Source organism: Bactrocera oleae, chromosome 4 (assembly GCF_042242935.1).
Source record: "Bactrocera oleae isolate idBacOlea1 chromosome 4, idBacOlea1, whole genome shotgun sequence".
NCBI lineage: Eukaryota > Metazoa > Arthropoda > Insecta > Diptera > Tephritidae > Bactrocera > Bactrocera oleae.
The window spans coordinates 14980384-14998612 of NC_091538.1; the positions used below are offsets into that span (position 1 = coordinate 14980384).

The following is an 18229-nucleotide window of genomic DNA, read 5'->3' on the forward strand; positions in this document are numbered from 1 at the left end:
GAAGAAGAAGCATTTACACTGTTTCTTTTTGCTACGTGTAGCGCATAGGTGTTGCGGATTATAAATTTATTTGGCTTTAAAGAACAGTTGCGAACACAAATTAAAAATTTAATAAACATGAATTCACCTCCGGTATTTATTGACTTGTCATTGGATGAGCAGGTAAATAGAAAAATTCTTTAAATCATAATGAGGAAGCTTTGATGTGAAACATCCTAGCTTTGAGGTTATGTTTTTCTGTATATAATGCAGCGAGGTACTATAGGATATGCATTGACTTTGTAGGTGCAAGAGCTGAGAAAATTCTTTAAAAAGCTGGGAGCCGAGATTTCATCCGAAAAGTCTAACAAAGGTGTGGAAGATGATTTACATAAAATCATTGGTGTTTGCGATGTTTGCTTCAAAGATGGTGAACCCTCGCAAATTGATGGCATCCTTAATAGTATTGTTTCCATTATGATTACAGTAAGTCTTTACTTAGTATTAAACTCGCAATGTTAGTATTAATTTTTTATTCTTAATAGATCCCACTCGATCGCGGCGAAAACATTGTCTTGGCTTACTGTGAAAAAATGACGAAAGCTCCCAATGTGCCATTGGCAAAAGTTTGCTTAGAGTCTTTGTGGCGTTTGTTTAACAACTTGGATACATCATCACCTTTGCGCTATCATGTTTACTATCATCTTGTTCAAGTGGCCAAACAAAGTGACCAAGTGTTGGAAGTTTTCACCGGTGTTGATCAACTAAAATCACAATTTGCCAATTGCCCACCATCTAGTGAGCAAATGCAAAAACTATACCGCTTGTTACACGATGTGACTAAGGATACTAACTTGGAGTTGTCAGCTAAAGTCATGATTGAATTGCTGGGCACTTACACAGCAGATAATGCCTGTGTTGCTCGTGAAGATGCAATGAAATGCATCGTGACAGCACTTGCTGATCCCAACACATTTCTGTTGGATCCATTGTTAGCCCTTAAACCGGTGCGCTTTTTGGAAGGCGATTTGATACATGACTTATTGTCAATTTTTGTATCAGACAAATTGCCATCGTATATACAATTCTATGAAGATCATAAGGAATTCGTTAATTCTCAAGGCTTAAATCATGAGCAGAATATGAAAAAAATGCGTTTATTGACTTTCATGCAATTGGCAGAAAGCAATCCGGAAATGACATTTGAAACACTCACAAAGGAATTACAAATAACAGAAGATGAAGTAGAACCATTCGTTATAGAAGTGCTGAAAACAAAATTAGTGCGTGCACGTCTCGACCAGGCCAATCGCAAAGTGCACATCTCATCAACAATGCATCGTACTTTTGGCGCTACTCAGTGGCAACAGTTACGCGACCTTTTATACGCTTGGAAAGAGAATTTGAGTTCGGTGCGTGAAGGTTTAGCTAGTGTTTCAGCTGCACAAATCGATTTAGCGCGCAGTCAAAAATTAATACATTAACTGAGTTCAACATTTTTTTTAAAGCCACAGACAACAACATTTTGGTCTTTTGTATTTATAAATGATTTAAATAAATTTAATTCGAAGTAAGGAAAACCAAACCGTAATATGTTTCCATTCTACAAATATTAGCAATGGAGGGTGAAAAGTAGATAGCTTAAATGCTGCACAATTCTAATTCATAGTAAATTAATTTGTATATTTACTTCAAAATTTCTTTCAACACTATTCAGGCAACCCGTTAAATATATACATAAATTATAACTGGTACATATCATTAAAAATCAGTGAAACTACAATCATTATAAATTTATATATTATAAAACATTTTGAATTCATACATTCATGTATATGTATATATATATATATATATATATATTTAATTGATTTTTAGTCTACTACTTAAATACAAATATGTATTCCTTTTGGAAAGTATTGCTTGCAGGAAATTATTCACCGGTGATGAATGACGTCACTTTGCAGTACGCATGTACCCAAATATTTGTAATTCTTATCTAAATACATCTAATTGTGTATGCACATAGGTGTGAAACTTGGAAGCTATGATTTCTCTAAAAAGGGTTTTAATCGTTCAACGATTGTAGACACTTCTGCCATTGCCCCATTGCCCGTGTCACCGCACATCAACATCTTTGATATACAAGGTATTTCGGTGTATCCCCAAGACTTAAGTTTGCTTATTTGTTCGTATGTCAGAGGGTGGTCGTACATACGAGTATTCATTGCTGGACAGAAGAGTAACGGCTTGTGGAGGTCCCAGGCGCGTACCACACAAGTAAGTAAGTTGTCGCATATACCCTAATAAATTATAATAATACATGTTATCTAATTTGGTAAACAATGAGAGCTATAAACAATCGTACGTACCGTTGCTATTTTAGCCAATGTGTTTGCGCTGAGCGGTGCGATTAGTAAGAGATCTGCCCATTTGCCCAAATCAATATGTAATACAGGATCACCTCTTTTTTGCCACATTGACCACTCGGCGACATCAATCAATATTTTCACCTTTGCAGGCAAAAGCGTACTCTCGAAAAAATGTCTAGCGTGCTCTGTGGGGACAATTTTTATCTGCGAATTGTGCATGTATTGCAATCAATAAAATTTTAATTAATTCTCAATTGCGCATTTACTCACATTTATGGTATAGTCTTTCTCGTATTCTTGTATTTTTTCAATTAGCAATGGCAGTTTGATAGTCGCCACACTTCCTGTGACACCGATTAGTATGTTCTTTTGAGGTCTCATCATAGCTTCTATTTGGTTGCTTCGAATATTTATTAAATCTTATTTTGATATTTATTGAATTTTATTTGGTTTATTGCAATTAGTTTCTGTTATTGTCCTTGGTTTTTGTTTTACTCTCGTCTTCAAAGCCCAGCTTGGACCACTGGGTTTGCTCCATCAAATTGTTTTGCATGCGACAACCTAAGTATTCTTTAGCTTCTTGGCGACACTTGGAGTTGTTATCGTTGTTTCGACGCAAACAGCTCATGTACAGCAGATAGTATTTTTTACAAATGCTTTCGTGATCAAGTGGAAAACTGCCCTTCTCCGGTGGTGTTGGTATGAATGACTTCTGATTAAGCGTATTCGAATTCATTTGACAAATTGATGGTAATATAGCTACCTGGGAACGGGTTTACAAGTTACCTTTGCACGATTACACAAATTTCACGTGAAGCAAAATAAACTGCAGAGACATCTGTTGGGAACATTTTCATGTAAAAGAGAAAAAATAAAAAAAAGCTATTTATGAAAAAAGGGAAATATTGAAATTTTTTATTTCTTATTTTTAAAAATTAATTACATTATTTCAGAATAAAAATGATAATTAATAAACTTTAATTATATGTGTAAACTCACAGTCTATGACAAAGTTTTGAGCTAACTTTACAACACTGTCACATTTCTTGTTTACTTTTCAAATTGTACACTTACCAGCACTAAACTAGTTTTTGTTTATTGCTTTACTCAATTTGTTTGTACATTTTTGCAATTGATTGAAAAAGAAGCCGGTAAAATGCTAGTGTTACCGAGAATAATTTTATTTTGCACATTGCTATTCTCTAGCAATGCTTACGAAATTGATGACAATGGCTATTTAGCTTATTGTCCTTGCATGGGTTCGTATAAATATATATTATGTATGATTTAATTCATATTGTTTTGGTAAATATGTTTATATTCTTTACTGTCCTTAGGTCGATTTGGTAACCAAGCCGATCATTTTTTAGGAGCATTAGCTTTCTCCAAAGCGCTTAATCGTACACTAATTTTGCCACCATGGGTTGAATATAGGAAGGGTGAAATCCGCTCTACACAAGTTCCTTTCGATACCTATTTTCAGGTGGAACCTTTACAAGAGTTTCACCGAGTTATACTAATGGCTGATTTTATGATGCATATAGCTCCAAAAATTTGGCCCGAAGATGAACGTATTTCATTTTGCTACATGGAGAGGAAAACTTTAGGTCCCAACAAAGCTCCGAAGCCAGACTGTCATGCTAAAGATGGAAATCCTTTTGGTCCATTTTGGGATACGTACAACATATCCTTCGTGGATTCTGTGTTTTATAGTCCTCTGAACTTCGATATACACCACAGAGCAATGGCATCAAAATGGCAAGAGAAGTATCCGGCTACAGAATGGCCGGTTATACCTTTTACTGGTGCACCTGCTAGCTTTCCCGTACAAGCGGAGAATAGAGATTTGCAACGTTACCTACGTTGGTCAAATATTTATGAAGATATGATGCGTAATTTTATTAAAAATAAATTACCGCGCGGTGCTTATATTGGTATTCACCTTCGTAATGGTATTGATTGGGTGCGAGCGTGTGAGCATGTACGTGATAGTCAGCAATTATTCGCTTCCCCACAATGCCTCGGCTATAATAATGAGCGTGGTTCACTGTATGTCGATCTATGCTTACCTTCTAAGGAGCTTATTATCAGACAAATCAAACGATTGATTAAGAGCGTTAAGCAAAGTAACCCTACCAATGAGATACGTTCAATATTTGTGGCAGCAGACGCTAATCATATGATCACAGAATTAAACACAGCATTGTCGCGTATGAATGTTACCGCCCATAAATTATACAATGATGACCCACACCTTGATTTAGCTATCTTGGGTACGGCAAATCATTTCATCGGCAATTGTGTATCATCATTTAGTGCATTTGTTAAAAGAGAACGTGATGTTAAAGGTTTACCTTCATATTTTTGGGCGTATCCCAAAGAAAAGGAACGCCAACATCCAAGAACACATGAAGAACTCTAAAAAATTTGCAAATATATATAACGCATATTATTCGCATTTGAACTTAACAAAATTTTCATATATACCCTTTAAGGTGTTTGTAATTTTAAAATATTATACTTTTTATTATATAGATTAAGAAAGCGCTTAATAAACTCAAAGCTATTACATTTAAACTTCTGATTTGTTTAAATTTTGTAAAGCCAAGAAAGTGGGATAATATAATAAAAAACAAGAAAAATCGGTTACCTCGGTTGCAAGGAATCTATAATACCCTTCACAAATAAAAAATTTCTATACAAAAATTTAATTTTGAACATTCAGTTTGTATGGCGTCTATGTACGTATGTATATGTTATAATGACCCGAACTAAACAATTGTTCGGATGATATATCGCTGCTTTGAACATTAATTTATGCCAAATTTCGTGAAGATATTTTGTTTCCATACAAGAGCTTGGTTCTAATCGTGCCGTTTGTATAGCAGCTACATGTATATGCTATAGTAGTTCGACTTGTAGAATTTGTTCGCAGATTGTACGGTTGGCTTAGAAAATAATTCATAACGAATTTTGTAAAGATTCTTCTTAAATCTTGTCTAATAAAAATGCTTGCCATAAAAGAATTTTGTTTTCATCGTTCAGTTTGTATGGCAGCTGTATGCTATAGTGGTCCGATATTGGCAGTTCCGGCAAATGTGTAGTTTATTGGAGAGAAAAGGAAAATTAGTGCTAAATCGACTCAGCTCGTCACGCTCATCCATTTTCTCTGAGTGTTACTAACTTCGTGGCAAACTTAATATACACTGCTCAGGATATAAAAAAAGATCAGCTAAACTGCGAAGTCTTAGCTTATAGGCACGCTAATTAGACCGGCTTCGAATACAGCGTAAAAAACCAGCGGGCCAACGTAGCCTACTATTGTGCGCATCGGAAAGTTCAATACCATAATGTTGTTTTTATTTCAGCGAAACCGGAGAACCTTTTCATGAAATAATTTTGAGTATTGCTGCCGCTTTGAGTACTTCGCGTCCGTTCCGGTTACATAGACCCGACTGTCGTGGAAATGACGATATGTGCAATTACCTCCCATTACATTTGAAAAGAAACACTATTATTAAACTTGTATTTGTTTTTTTTTATAATATTTATTGGATATTTTGCGATACGTGCGTCTAGGAGCAAAATTATGTATTTATTCATGTATGTAGTTTTTAATTCTATTTTCTGTATCAACGGATCTCTCTTTATTCATTTACTTTAGTTTAAAATACAGTACGAGTAGTGTTTGTGTGTAATTATGTATGTATGTATGCTTTTGTGTTAATGTATGCATTATGTATTTATGTTTGTTTGTTTGTTATATAAGGTGTTCATATTAGGGCGACTTATATAATATTATTTACAGAATATGCGCTTACACGGGGTTCCAGCGTCTGCCTGCGGCCTAACAAACATATCACCAAGCAGTAGTAACGAAAACTAAATTGGTGTATTTTCTTATGTGTGTACGATGTAGTTGGCTGGCACTCACTTAAATATACTTACATACATATTATTGTGTGTGTACCGTTAAGCCTTATTTAGACGTAATTAAGTTTTTTGTTAATATCTTAAGGTATGTATGTATGTATGCACTCAGGGGGACAGTTGGAACCAATTGTAAACATTTTACTTAATTTTAACGTTCTATATATTTATTTATATATATATATATATGTAATGTATGTATGTTTGTGTGTTTGTGTGTATTTATTTTTATTCATATATAATAGCTTATATTACAATTAATAGAGCAACGAACATAAAATATTCGAATTTTAATAAATATATACAAAATATTTATTACATATATAGATTATTATTAATCATCATTTACTTAGGTATGTTTATTGAAAAATATACATACATAATGTACTTATATGTTACATATACATAACGCTTACGGCAATTAATTCGTAATAAGTAATACAAACTATAACGGATAAAAGGAAAACAATTTTCGAAATTTTTGCAATTTCAAAATGCATAAAATATTTTCGTAAAAAACACATATGCAATATTTCGCATATTTTGCAGTATTCAATGAGAATAAATATATTGATAGTGAGAATTTCGCGTTGGACAAGTGTGTGTGTGTGTGTGTGAAAAATTCATACTTTTATTTTATTTTATTTTTTTACAGCAGACACTCGCTATTTTTATGTACATATGTATATTTAGCGGCACTTAAACCTCATTATTGTGTACGTTAACATAAAAGTATTAAATATACCTAAAATAAGTGGTGAATGAAACTGGGCTTCTCATTAAAAACTTTTATGGTATGCAATAAAAAAATAGTAGTACTATATTAATTGTATTTATATATATATATATATATTTATGTTTATATATTATACTTTGAAGTCTTTCTAAGGATCTCACAATCAAATTATGCAAAAATTCTCACAAAAGTTCACTTAATTAGCATAAATTATGTTCTGTCTAATTGTATATCAATATTCATTGTTAAATTAATGTATCATGATATTTGTTACTGCAACAATGAACAACATTTTCGCTGGCCTTAACGCGGTCTGTGGATTTTACACTCAATTTTTAAGTTAATTTTGGTCCTAAAAGCATTTTACGAGCATGTTTAACGCTTTGCAAATGGTTTTTATGAAATATGCTTGTTAAATATATACCAAAAAAAAAAAAAAAATAATAATAATGAAAATTGATGCAATTATCGTCTCAGCATTAAAGGCATAACTTGAATTCGTCGCAATTTCTTGCATATTATAGCGAAAGTACTAGCAACAAATAAGTAGGGACACAAATAAACATTGCTTTTGTTATTTCAAACGTTCGTCGTAATTGCATGTCGATGAACAATAGACTAATAGTAAATTAATTAAACAAAAAAAAGAGAAAAAAAGATATAGTAATAAAAGTATTCAAACTTTTAATATCTCCTCTACTACACCTACTACTTTCACTATAATATACAAAAATTCACAACGCTTGTTCAAACTGAACGGCAGCGATTCTCATAGTTCAGCATGTATATATAGTTGCATTAAGCATTTTCTATAGCAGAACTTATTTTTATTTGTGTATATTTAGTTATTTATGCATTTACCAGCTGTTAATTTGTGTGTTTATTATTATTATATTTGTTGGGTTAGTTTTTGTTTTGCAGAATTCAGAATTCGTGTTTAAGTTGATATATTGGTGTAAATATATCTATGTATATGTAATTAGGTATATCTATTCAAGTACTAATATATATATCTATATATATATGTATAGCTATTGTTGTATTTTGTTTAGTGCAGAACCACAAATACTTCTACTACATGTGCGCAAGGCCTAAAAGGTTATTACAGAGACTTCATTATCTCATCTGATCACACAGGAGACGCACACCTTCGACGCACTCATGCAATCGTTATGACAGAATGCGCCACATTGCTGACAAATAACCATTGCATTCAACGAGCAGGCACAGTTGTCCGCTTCAGTTCGTGTGATATGGCCACTACCGTCGCTGCCAGCGCCTCCAGCACCGCCGCCGCCACTACCGTTACCAGCTGCAGCGGCGGCCACAGCAACGGCTTTGCTTACCAATTGTTCAGCATCCAGTGTGCTAGCATTGGTTGCGGTCACTATGTAATTGCCATCGGCAATAGCTGCTCCTGTTCCACTTAAATTGTCGATATAAGTTATATTGCCTGAAAGTGTACAATTTTTTATTAGAAAATAACTTATTTGCATAGTTTTTGTAAAAAGATTAAAAATATTTTATATTTCAAATATTTTATATTACACATATTTTAATAAATAATAAAAAGTTTTTCCATTTCTAATTTAGCTTCATTTTATATAGTATTGGAGAAAAACAAAAAAAAATTAAATGTTTTTTATGTTTGTTCTAATTTATTTTATTAATTAAACTTTTTTTTTAATATTTTTTATTTTAATTTTCTTATCTTAATTTTATTTTAATTTTTGCGTATAATGCAACCTTGCTAACAAAGGAAATATTTGTAAATTTACACAGTTTTTGAGTTACTTTTGCAGTTATAATTTTATAATACATAAATAATAATACGGTTATAATTTTATGTAAGTAATATCTAAAATTAGTGTATTCGTACATAACTACATATTTATATATGTATGTACATACCGGCCGTGAAATTTCGACGCATTATACCAGTCGCTGCAGTTGTTTTTATAGCATTTATTTGTTGTTGTTGTTGATGATGATGCAATTGATTGTGCATATTGTGGTCAAGCATTGCATTTGAAGCGTCAATATCGACGGAGGCAGGACGCCCGCGTCCTGTTATCGGTATTCCATTCATATTGTGCAGTTGACTCTATAAGAAACAATAAGGTATCTACTTTAAATATATGCATATGTGGGGTAATTAAATAAATTTCTACACACTAACGAACCTGTGTTGTTTGTGGCACGGGCGGTGCGCTAGATGCTCGTGGCGCTTGATTATCAGCTGCTCCGACATTCGCTCGATGCACCAACACATATTGTCCACCACCATTACTATTTTGATGTAGATCGTGTGGCTGCTGCTGTTGTTGCACGGCAGCTGCTGCTGTTAATTGCTGTTGCAAACGTGGATTTGCCGTTACGTTGGTGTGTAGCGCATTGGCCGTTTGCGGTGTGAAGAGATGTCTTATAAGAGTGGGCGAAGGTTTTCGTTGCACATACTTTTTACGTGGAAAGCCCATGCGTGGGCCGATTACCTGCAATGCAAAAGTAAAATAAGTGAAAACCAAAGAATTTGTTTGTTTAGAAATACTATGTCCATAATTATATGTGCATAACAAGTTGAATATGGAAAATTGTTTGAAGCGTTATCTTGGTTGTGTAGTCTCAAAAGGAGTCGATTTTGAAAGCGATAATAAATATTTGTATGAAAATACGTAAAATACTATATTTAGTTTTTTTTTGTCAATCCGGGTCAAATTTGACCAGATGGTATACCTTATATACGCCAGGACGTCCAACGCCCATTATATTTGCAGGAATGCTAGTTAGGTCCTCTTGTTTGATAAAATTTTGAGATGACGAAGCGCTGGTTGCAGCTGGAGACGATGTCGCTACGGCTGTTGATGCTGCCACCGATGATGCTGGTACAGTGCCCTGCAGCGTCATTGCCGTTGCTATATTACTCTGTGTCAACTGTTGCTGCTGTTGTTGCTGCGGTTGTTGTTGATGCTGATTTAATATAGCCGATGGCGGTCGTAATTGTGCTTTCAAATTCTCGCGATTTGGACTGTTTTGGATAACGGCTTGACAAATTTGATAGCTGCGTTCTAAATTGACCGCTCCTGGTGGCAGTTTATTAACGGTTTTACGTCCTTTACCGCCGGTTGGTAATTTACTCGCTGGCCGTTGCTGTGCAATTGTGGTAGGTATGCCAGCTGGTGTTAGACCTTTTATGGCATTTGTATTTGCGACGCTGACATTCGATGTGCTAACATTACTCATGTTGGAGGCAGCGTTTACAATCAGTTCCGTTGCGCGTGCTGAGTTCGCGATGGTGCTGCTAAAAGGCGGATATGTACTCACAGACGGTATGGTGACCGAAGCAATGCTTGCATTTGCATTCGCAACGGTGCCCGCATTCGTGCCGCGAGACATTGTTATAAGATTCATTGGCTTCGAAAGATATTTTGTTGGATTGTTCTGCGCTTGTGTGGCTAATGATTGAAAGGCGGGCATAGGTGGTGGTTGTTGTTGCTGCTGCTGAAAACGCTGAAGTTGTTGTTGCACATGAATTTGATGCTGCTGCTGTTGAGTCGGACTAGCTGTTACCATATTGCAATTAGTTGCCGCCGACACCGTAGGAACTTGTGGCTGTGTCAAAAAGTGTCTTTGCTGTGGCGCTTGTTGTTGGAGCACTAATTGTTGGCCGATATGCTGTTGAGCCGTTATACCACCCGGTGAGAGATAGTGTTGTCCATTTGTGCTCAACTCGATCGCTTTTCGTATTGTCGACAGTGTATGATGGGATTTTTGCGTATGTTGCTGCTGCTGCTGCTGCTGTTGTTGTTGTATGTGCTGCTGTGTCGAAAGCGCTATAGTTGGTGTTTGCTGTTGTTGTTGCTGTGGTTGTGCTGCCTGAAAGGTAAACTGTTGCGTGGCTTGTTGCAAAAGTTGCTGTTGATGTTCGAGTTGCTGTTGCTGCTGTTGTTGATGTTGTACAAGAAAATTGCCTATAATTTGTCCATTCGTATCAAGAAGTATTTGCCGTTGTGGCGTATTTTGTCGCTCCGTTGTTGGCTGTTGTGATTGCGCGTGCTGCGCTTGCTGTTGCTGATGCAAATGACCGATGGTTGCCGGCGAGTGGGCGCTCAATTGTATGGTCACATTACCATCAAGCCGACTGTTGCCACCGCCACCCATATGCAATTCGTTAACGCTGTCGTCGGAATTGCTGTTCGTTATAACCGTGCTAGACACTTCCATTTCGTTAGCTGACATTTGAACATCGCAAATCATATCCGTATCCAACTGTAACAACGAAATCTTGTTTGTAGTTGTAATTAAAACAATGTAGGTATATGCAATAAATTTCGCTTACCTCATAGTCGGAATGTTCGTAGGTTAAATGGCCTCGGTGCTCTTGATTTTCTGTTTCACGCAATTCTTGTTGTTCCTCTAATTGTTGTTGATGTTGCAGTTGTTGTTGTTGCTGCTGCTGTTGTTGATCTTTAAGCAGTTGTCTATGTTGTTGTTGCAATTCGTCAACTATATCACGTACAGCATCATTATCATCAGCGTCATCATCATCGTCGTCCTCATCCTCCTCCTCCGCCTCGTCATCATCTTCCACATCCTCCGTCCGAATATTACCATCAACATTTGCATGTTCATCGCCTTCACCAACGACACCCACAGCACGACAATTAGCAATTGCCACTTGAGCTGCAACCGCTTCCTCGTCACCACCAACAGCCATGCACTCGACAACTTCGTCAGCTTGTGTTGCATCCATGCTTGGCATATGTGCATCTTCCACTGATAACGTATTCATATTTTTCACTTTTATAACGCCTTGATGCGTTTGTATCACACCGTTAAAACTACTCGACGTTGCATCTGTGGGCTGTTGCAACTTTATGCCGCCGAAGTTCCAATCGTGTTGCACATGATGGAACAAATCCCCGCCTGTTTTCTCAGCCATAGACAGTATAATTTGTTGATTTTGTTGTTGTTGCTTTTGTTCGAGTGTTAGCGGAGCGGCGAGTGGCAGTTGAGCCGCTGCTGCATACAACACATCACCACTGGTCGTCGGTGCCGAAGTCATTGAGGAGGAAGAGGACGAGGAGGCCGATGAGGTGGCCACTGATGAGATACAACTGCCAATATCTTGCTTATTTTCAAAGAGATTGTCACAAGCTTGAGATGTTGTGCCTACGGCGGAGAATATAGAAAAAAGTAAGATTGATATGTACAAATACAGCTATATGGATGGTACGCAGGCGTAACCATATTAAATTAAAAATAATTAATTTCTTTGCTAACGCATCATATAAAAAACATTTCAGCTCCATACTTAACGCTAATTTCAAGTATATTTATACCTTAAACAGTGTAAATGACAATTTGCCAAGAAGTTTGTTACACGCGTACGAGCTGGGTCGATTTAGTTATGTTCGTCTGTCTGCCTGTATATACCTATCTGCAATTTCTCATACATTTGTGTCTTCCCAAGAAGTTGCGCGTTTGTAGAAACCGATGATATCGGAATGCTATAACATATAGCTGCATATACAAACTGACAGATCAAAATTAAACTATTTTATGCAAACCTCATTTGACAAGATATCCTCACGAAATTTGACATAGATTATTGTCCAAAGCAATGCTACAATTTCCGAATATATTGCACAGATCCCACTATGGCATATAGCTGCCATACAAATTGAAGGATCCAGTTCTTGTATGGAACACTGTTTTATTTGACATGATATCTTCACAAAATTCGGTTGTTGTTGTAGCGGCAGAAAACATTCCTGTAGTAATTTCTAGGAATAGTGCCGAGTTGACAGTCCCTGGCCGCATAAAAATCCGTGTCCGTTCCGGTTACTTATCAACCGACTGTCGTGGGAACGAGCATGAATTATTATTTAAGGCAACGGTACAATCACCGAACAAACTCTTCAGATCGGACCACTATAGCATACAGCTGTCATATAAACTGTTCGATCAAGACCAAGATCTTGTATGAAAGTTTTTCATTTGTGAACGGTATTATAGCTGCCGTGCAACCGAAGTTAACGTTTTTTCTTATTTAAATAATTACCTTGATCAACTGAATCACAGAAAATGAATTTTTTCTCCTTCATATTAGCGACATCGCCAGGCGTAAGTAAAGCACTGTTTGTACCTATAAATAATAATTTATGCAATTAGCTGTATACAACCAAAAATGTATTTAAATGCAAGTCGAGAATTTTGGCTAAACTAGTTCACATATATATTTAGTTTTTAAATTATAAGTTAACAACAAAAATATATATATATATTAATTGCTTACCAGCACTGCTGTCTGTACTAACTTCGCCAGATTCTAAAACATAATTTTGTGCGTCAGCAAACTTTTGTTCAATTAGCTCATCATCATCGTCCTCACCGTCTTCTATTGAAATTATTGAACATCCATGCAATTGTTTGCCTTGCGTTGGGAAAGTTTGCAATGTTATACCGCTGCTAAGGCTTGGCGCTGATGACACTGCTGGTAATACCGCATTCACATTCACAAACGTTGAAGTGCCTGACAGAAGTGTTGCAATACTGTTACAGGTACTATTTGCCACAGACGTAATTGCTGCGGCAAATGATGTCTCTGGGTTTTCTAGGAAATTCGACGCTTTCATGCTCATATCGGTTATATTATTGCCAACAATTGTCTCTTCACTACTGACTGTAGACATCAATGTTTCTTTAAGCAGCAGCGCGGCATTGGCTTGCTGTTCGAATTCTGTGTTGTAGATATTGCTGTTATACAAAAAACTATCGTTGGTGGGCATTTTTGTTGCGGATGAACTGGTGGTTAAACTATTACTACCACTCAATTCTTGTGAGCTGGAAGTAGCCGATGACACGGATGGTGAGAGTGTGTCTTTGAGCTCATCTTTAATGGCATGGCTAACTTCTTGTTCTATACTGGTCGCTGCGTCAGTTATATCATATTCAGGTTGCTGTTGGCGCAGCTGTTCTGTTTGGTGTTCCATTTTCATTTGCTTACTTTGTGTACGATTTTCATATGACATGTCAGGCTCCGAACGTTTTCGTATATTGCCGCTGCTCCCACACTCAATCAGCTGTCTTTCATGTTCCAAAGCAGCAAGTGCTAATGATATTTTAGACTCTTCGCCGGGCGTTTCGGTTTGTATGCCACTAGAATCGCTACGCAATAAATCAAAGGTTGACGATGAATCCGTGCAGCCAATATTATCCTAGTGTATTTATTCAAACAGTTAAAATAATTAGAAATTTTACAATTAATAAAAATAATACATTTTTTTAAACCAACAATACACTCACCACATCGCAATTTGTATCAGTCTGTTTTTCATAATCGGTTGTAGATGACCCTGTTTGTTCTTGTTGTCGCAACTCGTCGAGCTGTATTTCCTGCTCACTTTTTATTGAGTTCACATTCGTGCTGGCAATCGATTCGTCAACAAATTCTTCTCCCTCTTCTTTAATGTCTACAGAAGATGATGTTGTGTTCTCTGTACTCTCAGCACTTGTTGCTGATGTCACGGTTGTTGTCGTTGTAGAAGCTGCTGACGTTGTCGCCGCTAATGATGTAGCGGTTGACGCTGCTGCTGCTGCTGATTTTGTAGATGTCTTCACAATAGTGGCGACCAGGCCGCCTTTACTCTCCAATTTGAATTCTAGCCGCTCATCTATTAGATTAGTATAACTATCACTGCTTTTACCACTACTATAACTTATATTGCTGCTATTGCTACTAGTACTACTGGCGCGATTGTAGGATTTTTCACCCCATATCGGTTCGAAATGTTTTAATTTCCATGGATCCAATTTATTTTTTTCTCTCTCGGCTTCAGTTTTCATTTTCATTTGATTTTCGGGCGTGAATTCACCTTCCGCCAGTCGTTCACGCCACTCCAAGCAGGCACGTGCAAAGAACTCATTATTTAGGCTGGATGGACCCAATTTTATAGCTTCCATAGTAACGGTGGAATCGGCATTGTTTTTGCGCTCTATTTCGATAGCCTCGCGATCTACGCTTGGTAACAACTGTATGAGGTTATACTGATATAATGGAGGCAGCATAGAAAAGGTTTGTTTATTGAGTAAGGCTCTCAAATTGGTCGAAGCTAATATTGAGTCGGGTGTTTCGAGGTCAATTTTTCCATCTTTTGTTTGCTCTATTTGTGCAGCAGTGGAGATTTTCTTGGAAGACCGTCTACGAGGTTTAAAACTGAACCCTGGTATTGATGCTAACACCTCACGCATAGTGGACGCTTGTGTAATGGCTGTTACGGGCGTAGTTATAGATGCGGATCCGGTTGTTGTCGCGGGGGCAGCTGCAGCGGCAGCAGCAGCTGCTGCTGCTTTAGCTTGCTGTTGTGCACGTCGACTACTACTGGCACGGCTTGAAGGGCTAGGTGTTGTGTTCTTTCCACCGGTGGCATTAATCACAGTATTCGCAGTTGCAGTTGCCGTTGACGTTGCAACGTTGCTACTCAACGTTGTTGTCGCCGTAACTGTAACCTTTTTCTCGGGTGGTATGGGTTTAACAATGATACGAGGAACATGACGTCTGTAAGGTAAAAAAATATATATAAAACATATTCATATATTGTGGCATAATCACATACACTTAAATGTAAATAATTAAATAAAATCTACAATAAAAAAATTAAATATTTACCGTAAACTGTGGCTGTGCTTGGCGCTATTTGATAGCTTATTTCGCGAGCTGTGTTGTTCGATAGCAGTATCTAATGCTAGGGGATCCTTTTCCTCCTCCTCACTCAAGAGATTAACGTGTTCCGTTTTTTCTGCCATAGGATCAGCATTTATTTTCTGACGCACAGAAGGTAAATGCGATTCCATAGTCAATGAGATTTTGTTATGTTGGGATGTTGTTGGGCGATAAGTTATTGATGTACCCAATAAGGTCGTTCTCATACTCTTAGCAAATTAGTGTGGAACAGGAGCTTATCCGATTATTTCTCCAATACAACGAAATCTAATATAAGGACATGAAATAAAATATTAGTACAACTATTGAATAGAAGCATTCTTAAAGTCAAAAATTAATATAAACAACGCTTTGTGCTACAAAAACTAAACAAATTTGTTGTTGTTACTAATCGGTTCAGTTATAACAACGTGATATTACTTGATATATCCATATCGATTTGAAATCCTTTTCTCTCCAAAAAACTGCTCATTTGGCGAAATCGCCAATATCGGACCACTATAGAACAAAACTGCCATACAAACTGATCGATTAAAATCCAGTCCTTGTATGGAAAACTTTTGTATTTGATGACAAATCTTCACGATATTCGGCATGGTCCAAGACAACGGTACACTCTCTGAAGAAAATTCTCAGATCGGAACACTATAGTATATAGCTACCATACAAACTGACCGACCAAATTCAAGTTTTTGTATAAAATATTTTGTATTTGTGGAGGGTATTATAGCTTTGATGCAACCGAAGTTAACGTTTCTTCTTGTTTCTTTTCACAGCACAACTTTTGGAATTGCTTTCAAATTCAATTCAAAGTTGACATAAAATTACCGACGTAAGCACAACATAGACTCATTGACTGAGATTATTTAGTAAAATATATTTATGTAACGAAAGATATACTTGTATCACAAAAATTCGACATGGGCTTACTAACAAGTATTTAAGAACAAATGAGTAAAATATCTCGAGCACTTTAATAACGATTTCACCTCTATACATACATAAATAAACGCCCTAACCAACTTTTTTAATTCGTTCATACGAATTAAATCGGTAATTTATCCAATGAAAAATTTTGGTTAGGAGAAAATAAAAATTTATTTGTTATGCGCATTCTTCAAAACTTTAATGTTAGTTTAGCACTATTTATTTACAAAATAATAAGCTTGGCTTGTGCTTTCTATCTTCTTTCTTTAGAACAAGCAAAAGCACAAACGTCTGTTTACAATATTTTTACCGAGCAGTTTTCTGGTGTTTAATTGTACATGTTTAGCGAATAATTATTTTAATCAAATACTTATATGTAAGTATGTATGCACAACAAATCAGCCCTATTATGCGGGTACGCAATATACATTTATATATTATTTAAAATTCAGACTTACCTGACCTGTGGACTCATTTTGACCCTTTAAAAGCCAACTTTTGGTCACAAAAATGAGGATTACAATTCTTTTGAATCGTGATTAACTCGAATTTATATCCAAAATTGTTGCGTTTCGTTTTTTCTGCAAATTTTCTATAGCCTCTGAAGCACATTTCTTCTATAGATCTCAGATTTATCGCATCACTTTTCTTCCTACCCGTGTATAGTGGTGGATGGATAAAGTCGTGCGTCGTTTATTCGTTCCCGTTCTTTGATTTCGTTTTTCCTTTGTATCCCATTACTATTCAATTCATTTTCATCAGTTTTTCCTTTCCTCGCGTTAGCTCTATCTATCCCTTCCCCTATTTATCAGAACGCTCTTTTCACTGTTCTTTTTTCAATTGCTGGAATGTCTTTGCAACTATTTTTTTTTCATACGTATTTTCATTTTTCTACGGTCTACAATTTAATGGTTATTTTCTTATTTTCCAAGATTCCTTTAACCCAAAGTCATTTAAATTTGCCACAATTAGATTTCTTTACTTCTTTTCAAGATCATTAATTCAGTTTTTCATAAAATTTGCATAAAGTAGACAGCGGAAGAATTAAAGACAAACTAACAAACAAAAGCAAATTTTCCTGTTTTCATTCGTTTTGACAGACCCAGCTGACACTTATAGAACCAACTCCTTTTTTCTTATACTTATTGGCCGCACTTGCATCACTGGCCAATTCGACCCATCTCTTTCTCACACCAATGCAATGGCACAGTTATTGCAATTCAAGTTTTTGCTTTTACATATCTTTTCACTTATTTCGATCTACAATTAACTGCACAATATTATATCGTATAAACCCGTGCATTATGCAATAAATTTTTATATCAATTATATATTCACTGTTTTTTCAAAATGAAAATGCCGAAATTTTTCAATGGGACCACAATTTAACTTCATTGATGCGAAACTCACTTTTCTATGTTCATGTTCTTCTCAACTCAATACTTTTTGACAGGGTTGCTTTGCGAAAAAGATTCCGCCTTCGTACATCTTGTAGCATAACTGTCAGTGAAAACGAAAATACAAAATAGTACTTTTTTAGAAGTACCGAGTTTCGAATGTCAG

The 18229-nt window shown here is 36.1% G+C and overlaps 5 protein-coding genes across 8 annotated transcripts; 2 read left to right on the forward strand and 3 right to left on the reverse strand.

Moving 5' to 3' along the window:
* The first annotated feature begins 2 nt into the window (after positions 1-2).
* eIF3m (eukaryotic translation initiation factor 3 subunit m) lies at positions 3-1564 on the forward strand. Its single transcript, XM_014236591.3, has 3 exons — positions 3-162; positions 286-465; positions 525-1564. Exons 1-3 carry the CDS (start codon positions 118-120, stop codon positions 1461-1463), a joined length of 1164 nt encoding a protein of 387 aa, XP_014092066.1. The 5' UTR covers positions 3-117; the 3' UTR covers positions 1464-1564.
* On the reverse strand, positions 1007-2755 carry Ppcdc (phosphopantothenoylcysteine decarboxylase). The gene is made up of 3 exons (XM_014236597.3): positions 2622-2755; positions 2352-2555; positions 1007-2282 (listed from the first exon to the last, which is right to left on the reverse strand). The coding sequence occupies exons 1-3, from the start codon at positions 2733-2735 to the stop codon at positions 2025-2027; spliced, it is 576 nt and encodes a 191-aa protein (XP_014092072.1). The 5' UTR covers positions 2736-2755; the 3' UTR covers positions 1007-2024.
* On the reverse strand, positions 2622-3190 carry LOC106618737 (cytochrome c oxidase assembly protein COX19). The gene has a single exon (XM_014236598.3). It carries the CDS (start codon positions 3085-3087, stop codon positions 2812-2814), a length of 276 nt encoding a protein of 91 aa, XP_014092073.1. The 5' UTR covers positions 3088-3190; the 3' UTR covers positions 2622-2811.
* Positions 3191-3447: 257 nt separating this feature from the next.
* O-fut1 (O-fucosyltransferase 1) lies at positions 3448-4928 on the forward strand. The gene is made up of 2 exons (XM_014236596.3): positions 3448-3610; positions 3689-4928. Exons 1-2 carry the CDS (start codon positions 3508-3510, stop codon positions 4771-4773), a joined length of 1188 nt encoding a protein of 395 aa, XP_014092071.2. The 5' UTR covers positions 3448-3507; the 3' UTR covers positions 4774-4928.
* Positions 4929-5865: 937 nt separating this feature from the next.
* On the reverse strand, positions 5866-18107 carry Asx (Additional sex combs). Of its 4 annotated transcripts, none has more exons than XM_070107663.1 (10): positions 17130-18106; positions 15686-16006; positions 14323-15574; positions 13313-14234; positions 13079-13162; positions 11354-12186; positions 9751-11298; positions 9201-9509; positions 8929-9121; positions 5866-8470 (listed from the first exon to the last, which is right to left on the reverse strand). In XM_070107663.1, exons 2-10 carry the CDS (start codon positions 15943-15945, stop codon positions 8139-8141), a joined length of 5733 nt encoding a protein of 1910 aa, XP_069963764.1. In that variant the 5' UTR covers positions 15946-16006; positions 17130-18106; the 3' UTR covers positions 5866-8138. The 4 variants fall into 4 exon arrangements, with proteins under 4 accessions (XP_069963764.1, XP_036231304.2, XP_014092079.2 ...); XM_036375411.2 differs by having other exon boundaries at positions 17125-18106; XM_014236604.3 differs by having other exon boundaries at positions 9751-11283; positions 17125-18105.
* Positions 18108-18229: the final 122 nt, after the last annotated feature.